Here is a 9,788-nt window from a genome sequence, read left to right on the forward strand (position 1 = left end):
CTTCTTCAGGTATAATTTTCAGCACCAAAAACAGGCGGCGGCGTGGTTTTATCACGCCAGAAGAGAAAGGTAACAACCCCAGAGGAGGGGAGATAAACAACAACAGCTGTGGGGGACATCCACAAAACGGAGAGAGCTCTTCTTCAGGTATCATTTCCAGCACCAAAAACAGCAGGCGACGGGCGTCATTTCAACCCTGAATAAACTGCACAGCTTCCAGGGACTCTTCATGAATGCAACTCTGAGAGATTATTAAGGCAACATCAGCCACACGCAGATATAAACTGCTGAGATGTGTTGGCTTTGAGGCATCACTGTGAGTCCAGCTTAATCTAACTGACAGGAGCGACATCATCTGCTACGCTTCACACCAAACTGAAAACATTTAGCTTTTTATTTGATGATATTAGACTTATCTCAACTTACGTTTGGACCTTTCGTCCCCATTCTGGCTCCAAGTTAAAGCTTTCGTCTTTCAGCCTTCTGTTGATCACAACATTTCCATCTAACGTCCGGGTCAGCTGGCTCTTTCTGCTCAGCATGTATTATGAAATATTCTCCTGAATTTCCACACACAGTCACACACGGTCAACATCCTCTGCGATATCAGAGGCTGCGATTTAGATCCTGCTTTACGAACCTCTGTGTGCTGAGGTGGCTTCTTCTGGGTAAAAGTTCAGTTGGTTAATGAGGGCAAAAGGAAAATGTTTGTACTTATTTTAGTTTTTACACGCTACAAATGACAAGAAATAAAACTGTCCCACATTTGTAAAGTCGTGTCATTTCAATCTGGATGATTACAGCTTTTATAAATACTTAGATCATCTTATTTCAGGATAAATATTCACTGCGGCATATTAATAGATTATTATAACTGGCCAAATCCCTGTTAATTATTTCTTAATTGGCCCTGTTTTCTGTTTAAAAGAAGCTCTTCCTCAGAGGAAGGCTGGAATAAGGTGCTGTCGTGTTGCATCCCAGGCAGAGGAGCATGAAGGTCTTTTTAGGTGAGCTTCACAGGGCAGGAGGTGTAGTAAATCAGAGGGGGGTGAATCTGTGTCAGCTTGTGTTTACAACCTGGGCTTAAATCTGCCACAACCCAGGTGTAAAGGGCAAACATTTGCAGAGTTTTCCACACCAACCTCAGTCCTATACACGTTACAGCTCACATAATCTGCTAATATGCAGCTAGCACACCGGCTACAAGCTCGTTTACAACATGATTACAGGTCAAACACCTAAGGAGCAGGGCAAAGTCAAGCACGAGCTCTTTCACAAGTTGTTCCAGTAAAAATACGGCGTGTTGTGCAGGGATGGAGGGGGGGCTGCAGCCGGCGGGGAGCACCGAGCAAAGGCAGGACGATCACAAACAAATCATCACTTTAAGCAGCTAATACCACACAGTTGTTTCTGCATTCTAACACACAAACACTTCGTGGCATAATCTGCAACATGGGACTCATCTGACCGAAAAGCACACGGTGCGTGAGCGTAAAAACGCTTCGGCGCGCGGCAGACGCTTTTCGTCCGGTGCTGCTCGGTTTGGGTCACTTACTCGAACATGTCATGAGGCGTTTGAGATCCAGCTGAGACGCACAAAACCCCGATCCTGCTCGCTGTTGTATGAATGAGGCACCGGCGTGCGCAGAGAGAAAGAAGCCCGATGATCCGGGAGCAGCCGCCCGCTGCTCCGCCGCGTTTCCTCGCTCAGCTTCGGGCTAAAAACGCGCTCCTGCGCCACCGTCCCGCGGTCGGATCTTAATTTCCCATCACAGCCTACGCCCTTGGTACCGGACACAACGCTGCTGTCTATGCCGAATGCAAGACCCGGTAACGGGCTGCAGTCTCTGCGCCCATCCGTAATCCCTTTGCAAGCAGAGGAGGAGGAGGAGGAGGGAGAAGGCGGAGGAGGAGGAAGAGGAGGAGGAGGGAGGCGACTCGGTGAGGCCTTCGTTTTATTCTGAGGTGGTGCTGAACCGAGGCACCCATCAGGCCAGCAGATCTCCTGATAAACGCCTTCATCACACAGCTGAAGCCAGACAACAGTCACTGAGAAAAGATTTCACATCGACCTCTGAAGATGTCTTTTTTTATTTGAAAACTACCCCAGAGGAATGATTCATCTGCAGGTTAAATGCAGAAAGAAAGCGAGCATTAGTGGAAAGTTGGGGAGAAAAGAAAGAAGAGAGCCAAAGTAAATAGCTGGAGCTCTTTGTTTTTCATGGACAGAGTGATCGGGCAGATAAAGACAACCACGGTCCACCTGGCCAAAGCCCAGAGCCCACCCAATCCCTTCACCCTCAATCTGTGTCCATCTCTCTGGATTAGAGTCCACAACATAATCCACGCTGGCCTGAGCCAGACCCACAGCGCCACAATTCAGCCTCTCTGAGTGTAATCTGCTTTCTGAGCCCCCCCGATGACCCACAGCAGCGGCAGAGGTTCGTGTAACGAAGGGGTGAAGGGCGGCACCCAAAAGGCCTGAAAGCCCAGGGTGTGGGTGAACAGAACATGCTGCACACATGGCGCTCTGCATCACTTCCTGCTACAGCGCCGCAGCTGACTTTCTGTGAATCAGAAGACAAAACGGGACATCACAGACTGACCACAGCAACTTCTGATAGCATGAACTGCTGATAGAGAGCCAAGAACAGCTCACATAATCAATCAATGCTCGTCTGAAACAAACAATCCAACTATGTCGATGTCAGCCGTGCTTTCTCCCCGCCCCAGATGACTCAAGGTTAAATCGTGTTTACATGTGTGCAGCTTGTATTTACAGTACACACAGTGACTGAATATTAAACTACAACTGGGAAAATAACCGAGCAGGAAGCACTTCAGTTCAAAATGTACGTCCCGAGTGACTGGAAAGTTTGTACACCAGCAGATCTGTACCCGCCTGCCGAAATGAAGACAAATCCAGGTCAAAACGATATGAAACGTCCTCTGAAAGACGGACAGGAAGGAAAGTGGCGAAGAAGACAAGACGCAGATAATCTCACCGAGACACCAGCACATAAAGAGGACTTTTAAAAGATTAAAACCTTTTACACATTCAGTCTGAACACCATTAGATTTCACTGGGATGTTTAATCTGCTGGAGTTTTATCACAAAAAGCTGTTTTCAATGTCCAACGAGCGTCTCTGAAGCCACTTAACTCTGATCTGTGAATGATTAAAGCAGAAAAAAGGCTCCTAACTCAAGGGATGAACCAGTGTTGTGTCGACACAGAACAGACAACTTAGCAAAGAAGCCATTTTAAACTGGATCTTTAGGCATTTTGTCACAAAGACACATCATTTGTTCCCATTTCTTTAGCTGCATCTATGAAAAACAGCAAAGAAAACACAGTTTGACAGACAGAAAATAGGATTTCTGCAGCAACAAGGTGATTCCCAAAGAGCTATTAGCTGAAAACTTGGCATATCTCAGCATGGTGTGCAGTGTGTCCTTAAAACATTTGAGGAAACTGGACAAGTGGAGGACAAAAGAAGAAGTGTCAGGCCTAAAAAACTATCTCCAGCAGATGAACAGGATCTGAAAGTGATGTCCTTAAGAAAGAGGAAAAGACCTGACAGGACCTGAGAGATGCAGGTTCAAAATGAACATGTTAACATGTATTCTGGGCTACAGTGAGTTCTGAGGTCACTTTGTAGAAAAATAGGGTGGAAAATCTCAAGAAAAGAACACCTCTTTAGCATGTAGCATGTAGCTCGTTTAGCATGAGAGTGGAGGGACCCTACCATGGTGGTGCAGAAAAAAAAAGATTAAATGAACTTTAAGCAACTGGAATCAAGTTTCATGCCTTCTGTGAAAAAGCCAAAGATTGAAAGAGAAGCTTCTAGAACAGGATTATGATCCTAAACACCGCTCAGATTACAAATGGACGCAAACCTCAAGCTAAAGCGCACCAAAAATCTGTAGAAAGACCTCAGAAGGCCATAAAAACCTGACCCAGGACCTGAGAGATGCATCTGGAGCCTCTAAACTTTTGTTTCACCGCAGTTTAAATACATTTTAAAGAGGATGCTTTCAGGGCTGGTTAATCTACGCATAAACAGGTTCCAAATAATCATCAGCATGGACACAACTCGGAACCGGATTAGTTTGTGTCGTTAACGAGCAGCTAAACAATATAAGTGGGTCAATAAAACGATGTGTGAACGAGGAGCACAAGGACACAGCTGTTCATATGAAGCACAGGAGACAATCACCCTCTGCTTGCCCTCTGGAGCCCACTGCAGTGTGCGACCCCTCTGATTGGACTCACATGACATCATCAGACTCAGGGCCCAGTCCCATTGGCTGAGGGTGATGTCATCATTCAAAGGAAGGATAAATAGCTCTCAGCCCCGCCTCCAGCTCCTTGAAGCTGACCCAGCTCTGCTTTTCCTCTCTTCCACAGCAGTCTTTGTTTACAGTTTTCCTAACCTTGCAGCTTCCTGTCCGTAACGCTTCCCACTAATGTCTGAAAACACCCACAAACTGTCCATTTTCATCGCTAACAGCAGAGGCCTGATCTCCACAGCTCCTCACTGCGATTATTGGCCTGCTTCTCAGAAATCTGACGTCAAAGTGCACCATGAATCATCTTATCTTTATCAGGGTCCTGACAGTGCAATCTGTCCCAACTATCAGCCACTTACACCCACCCTGTTCCAGAATAGTTAGCCTCCCGTAGCTTTTGGGGACCTTTGATTCACTCAAACGTGGTGTGGGTGCAGCTGAATGCAGACGGGCTGAGGTTTTAGGATGTGTAGGAGCTGATGAGGCCGTCAAACAGAGCGCTGACAGCAGGGAACGCATTGAGCTGCTGCTCCTGACCGAGCACCTTTGGGTTTACCTTCATTAGCTCTTTTACCTTCACTAGTTTCCAACCCGAGGTGGGTTTTTTGGGGTGAACCACTGACCTGCAGTTGTCCCAGTCAGAGTCTGCTCTGCTCAGCAGGCTCCTCAGGGACCAACGGGAGCGCCGGCTGGGCGAGGGACTGCGAGACCAGGAGCGAGGTGGCGGCAGGAGGAGGTCATGCGAGGGGCTGTCCCGACCTTGAGCGGAGGGGGAGGAGCTCTGCTGTCGAACGGCGTCCCTCTCTGCAGACTCCCCCACAACGATTGGAGGCGTTTTACGCCATTTCATCTTGGAAGCGCCGCCCTGCTCGCCTCCTTTTTGCCTCTTGGTTCGGGTCCGGCTGTGGTGGGATCGATGCAGGCGGCTGGAGCGTGGCGGTCTGGGGCTGGGTGAGCGCGACCAGGACTCGGTGTCGGAGGACGGCGGCAGGACGGTCAGCACGGGGACGGGCTGAGCCAGGGTGAAACCCTCCGGCATCACAGCAGAGGACGCCGTCATCTTCTCAGCTTTCCGGGCCTCGGTTTTCTCTCACTTAATGGCAACAAAAAAAGTCTGGCTGCCTCTTTAGAGTCTGAGTCATGCTTATCGAGTCGAAGCTTTTAGGAGTAAGAAAGGGAAGCCACACAAATCAACTGTGACCCAATCGCGCAGCGCAGGCTGGGTCATATTTCCGCTGAAGTAACCTCAGGTTTCATCACAGCAGACACGTCCCGCCGCCCTTCCTCTTCAGAGGTTACCTTCACTTCTGAATGATCGCTTTAATCTTCAGAAGAGCTGCCGTCCCACACAAAAACAGAGCTGTATGTGAAGGGAGCTACCTGAGGAGCAAAAAGAGCAGAGACCTTGCATTCAAACTGCCGTCCCACCACAGCCCCACGACCACTTTCACTAGTTTTCTGTCCTCAGAGTGAAAAGCTTCCAAGCCTTTGAACAGAAATCATAACAAGATGAGAGCCTTCTGGGAAAATGAGGTGTCATGTGACGGCAGTGTTGGCCAAATGCTTCTTCCTGTAAAAAGCCCGATCAATAGGACTTATTTATAGGGGTGAATGAGTTGGGTGCATTCTTCTCAGGCTAAAATGGTTTTGGTTTTTTTTTTTGCATAGTTATGTATAAAAATCTGCCTTCAAGTAACTCAGAAGCAGCCAAATCTGTGAGTCATACGAAAAAGAAAGTAAAATCTCTGTCAGGTCTCAGGTTTAACTGGTTAACTGGTGAGAAACTAAGTGAACCCCTGATCCAGCAGCTTCAGCAGCAGTGAGTGTAAAACTAAGTGAACCCCTGATCCAGCAGCTTGTAGCAGCAGCTTCAGCAGCAGTGAGTGTAAAACTAAGTGAACCCCTGATCCAGCAGCTTCAGCAGCAGTGAGTGTGAAACTAAGTGAACCCCTGATCCAGCAGCTTCAGCAGCAGTGAGTGTAAAACTAAGTGAACCCCTGATCCAGCAGCTTCAGCAGCAGTGAGTAAAACTAAGTGAACCCCTGATCCTGCAGCTTCAGCAGCAGTGAGCTGCAGTGATGGTTTCCTGTGGGACGTTATCAGTCTCTCTCCTGGTTCTGGAGGAATCTCGGCCCTCTTCTCTCCAGCGTTGCTTCAGCTCATTGAGGTTTGCAGCATTGGTTTCTGCACAGCTCTCTTAAGGTCCCACCACAGCATTTCAGTCAGGCTGAGGTCTGGACTCTGACTGGACCATTGCAACACCTTGATTCTTTTCTTTTTCACACATTCTGCTGTAGATCTGCTGCTGTGTTTGGGATCTTTGTCCTGTTGATGAGCCAGTTTCAGCCCAGCTTTAGCTGTGGGACAGATGGCCTCACATTTGACTCTAGAATACTTTGGTATCCAGAGGAGTTCATGGTGGACTCAATGACTGCAAGGTGCCCAGGTCCTGTGGCTGCAGAACCAGCCCAGATCATCAGCCCTCCACCACCGTGCTTGACAGCTGGTATGAGGTGTTTGTGCTGATATGCTGTGTTTGGTTTCCTCCAAACGTGCTGCTGTGCATTAGGACCAAACATCTCCACTTTGCTCTGGTCTGTCCAAAGGACATTGTTCCAGAAGTCTTGAGCTTTGTTCAGATGCAGCTTTGCAAACCTAAGCTGTGCTGCCATGTTCTTTTTAGAGAGAAGAGGCTTTCTCCTGCAGCCCTTCCAAACAAGCCGTCCTTGTTCAGTCTTTTTCTAACTGTGCTGTCATGACCTTTGACCTTTAGCATGCTAACTGAGGCCTGGAGAGTCTGAGATGTAGCTCTGGGCTTTTTCACCTTGGGGTGACCTTTAACCTTTAACATGCTAACTGAGGCCTGTAGAGTCTGAGATGTATGACCTTTAACCTTTAACATGCTAACTGAGGCCTGTAGAGTCTGAGATGTATGACCTTTAACCTTTAACATGCTAACTGAGGCCTGTAGAGTCTGAGATGTAGCTCTGGGCTTCTTCACCTTGGGGTGACCTTTAACCTTTAGCATGCTAACTGAGGCCTGTAGAGTCTGAGATGTAGCTCTGGGCTTTTTCACCTTGGGGTGAACTTGCTGGGACGTCCACTCCTGGGAAGATTGACAGCTGTCCTGAATGTTTTCCACTTGTGAATAATCTTTCTCTCTGTAGAATGATGGACTCCAGATAGTTTGGAAATGGCCTTATAACCCTTCCCAGACTGATGGGCAGCAGCAGCTGCTTCTCTGAGATCATTGCTGGTGTCTTTCCTCCTTGGCATCGTGTTAAACTGACAGAACTTCTGCTCTTAAAGTGCACTGATGAGCAGCTCCTGACTGCCACTTACCCTCTTAACTTGACCTCGTTTCTCAAAGGTCATATTTATCCGATTTTCAGACCTGACACAAACCCGGCAATTTATGTCCTGAAACAAAAAGCCTAAAAACTCAGAGAGGGTGCACTTTCTTTTTCATATGACTGTTCATATGACCACACCAGCAGACAGAAACAACACACCCTTTATAAACACACACAACAAGGCGTCATTTCCACTGTCAGCTACCCAGGCCATAACTCAGAAACTCAGGGCAGATCTTCCCCCAGCAGGGAAGGTTTGCGTGTGCGTGTGACACTCCATTGTTTGCCTTCAAAGCTTCGCTTCCACACAGAGGGCCCGAGCACGTATTTGATGTGATCTGTTTGAACAAGAACAATCTTGGCACAGGCTTGTTTGCCCAGAGTAATCCACAGTAATCTCCGGGCAGGCTCCACTCTTATCTCCACGCAGCTCTGATCGTTTTTATCGCCGTAAAACTCAGACAATCTCAGGCGATTATCGGGCCAAACCACCGCCGAAGTGACCGACACGAACAGCAGCCCTCTGCGCCGCTGATGCTCAGAGACCAAGCTCAAAACTTTCCTTCAGATACCATCTGAATGATCAATAATGTGAAACACCAACAGACGGAAATGTGGCGGCGTTTGATAACGCTGCACAGGAATAATAACTTCACGCCGACTTTAAATCTCCTACCTCCCATTTGACGAGTTTCCTGCGTTTCTGTTATCCTGTTCGGCCTCGAAAACCAGCCGAGCGACGGTGCGGGAGGTGATGTTAAAATCCACTTTTTCACAGGAACACATCAACATTGTCCGATGCACAGAGAGGCATCAACCGGCTGCAGCTAACAGTTAGCTTCTAGCCCACTAACGGTTTTTTTCTTCTTTCTGAGGGCAGACTGCTCTCAAAAAGATGACTAGCAGACTTCCATTTCCAACTGAAAAACTACTACCCGGACCCCTTCCATTATCACTTTAAAACATCCCCCTAAAAACGCACCTATTAAATGTATTTAACAGATGACGACCAACGTTAGCTTAGCTTTAAAGCCGAGCTAACTTGGTTTAAAGTGCCAGACAAACGAGCTTTTTGTCGAAAAGTGAAAACGAACGATGTCAGTTGTTCTGCCGGTTATTTTTTTTATAACGAGGGGGCAGGGAAGAAATCTATTCATCAACGGAATTAATTCTACATGTTCCACTTCAATAAAACACAAACAGAAATACACCCATATGCTGTATATTCATAGTAAAAACCTTAAAGTTATTGGTCGTGAATAAAGTTACCGACATCTTAAATTAGAATTAATCAGGCACCCCTGCTATAAACTTTGTGGTACAGTCCAGGAAAATAACTGTCCTGGGGATGTGGCAAGAGGAAAAGGAGCATTGATATCACAAAATACACCGAAATATATCTAAATTAGTCCGTTTTAATTCTGTAATAAACTAAATAAAACGATGCCTTCCTCGTTGCCGAAGCTGTTTTAACGGGAATACCATCACATTTCTTTTACTGAACCGATTTTCAGTCCTATTCTCACAAAGCTTTAATGACAGCTCTTAGTTCACCCCGAACAGCAAATAAATAAATACAGAAAACACAGATTTGGCTGAATTTCTGAGTTAATTTAAAGGCAGGAGATGTGAGCAGCAATTCGTGGAATTTATTGAAAATGTCACTGCGACCTCTGGTGTCTAATAATGGTGTGTGCATTCATCCTGTCCATCACTGCAATAAAATCCCTCAAATTGTTGTTTTTTTATTGCTTTTAATGAATTGGTTGAATAAACTGCCCCCAGGAGTGGTTACCCCATTCTTTTTTTGCGGGGTATTGTACTACTATAAGCTGAAGTTCTATAAATACAGAAATAAAGTAGGAGGAGTGCATGGAACAAACTGGAGTCTCACCTCCTGCTTGTTGCAGCAGCATCACTTCATTTCATCTCATGGATTGATAAGAGCAGGATGTCCGACGTCTTCTCAGCAAACTGAACTGATGAGAATTCACCTGGTCTGCAGCTGAAAATAAAACACAATTTCATACAAATCAGATCATGCACAGATGCTGATGAGTTGACTATTCTTCAGTTTAAAATCTGTTCTTTCTTGTTTGTTTTTAAAGGGATATTCTATTTATTTTTCTATTTTTTTTGGTTTA

The 9,788-nt window shown here is 46.6% G+C and overlaps 1 protein-coding gene across 3 annotated transcripts in view; it reads right to left on the reverse strand.

Annotated features, from left to right (window-relative positions):
- The window catches only part of gramd1a (GRAM domain containing 1A), a 32,640-nt gene extending 23,897 nt beyond the window's left edge, over positions 1 to 8,743 (reverse strand). Inside the window, exon 1 of one of the 3 annotated variants that reach the window (XM_072393520.1) lies at positions 8,321 to 8,743. In XM_072393520.1, the coding sequence (XP_072249621.1) occupies positions 8,321 to 8,436 (116 nt within the window). In that variant the 5' untranslated portion in view covers positions 8,437 to 8,743. Of the gene's footprint in view, positions 1 to 1,555; positions 1,884 to 4,914; positions 5,433 to 8,320 lie in introns of those variants that run through there. The other 2 variants (XM_072393519.1, XM_072393521.1) reach the window with 2 other exon arrangements.
- Positions 8,744 to 9,788: the final 1,045 nt, after the last annotated feature.

The sequence above is a fragment of the Leuresthes tenuis genome, unplaced genomic scaffold, assembly GCF_036924035.1.
Source record: "Leuresthes tenuis unplaced genomic scaffold, fLeuTen1.0.hap1 SCAF_10, whole genome shotgun sequence".
NCBI classification, from domain to species: Eukaryota; Metazoa; Chordata; class Actinopteri; order Atheriniformes; family Atherinopsidae; genus Leuresthes; species Leuresthes tenuis.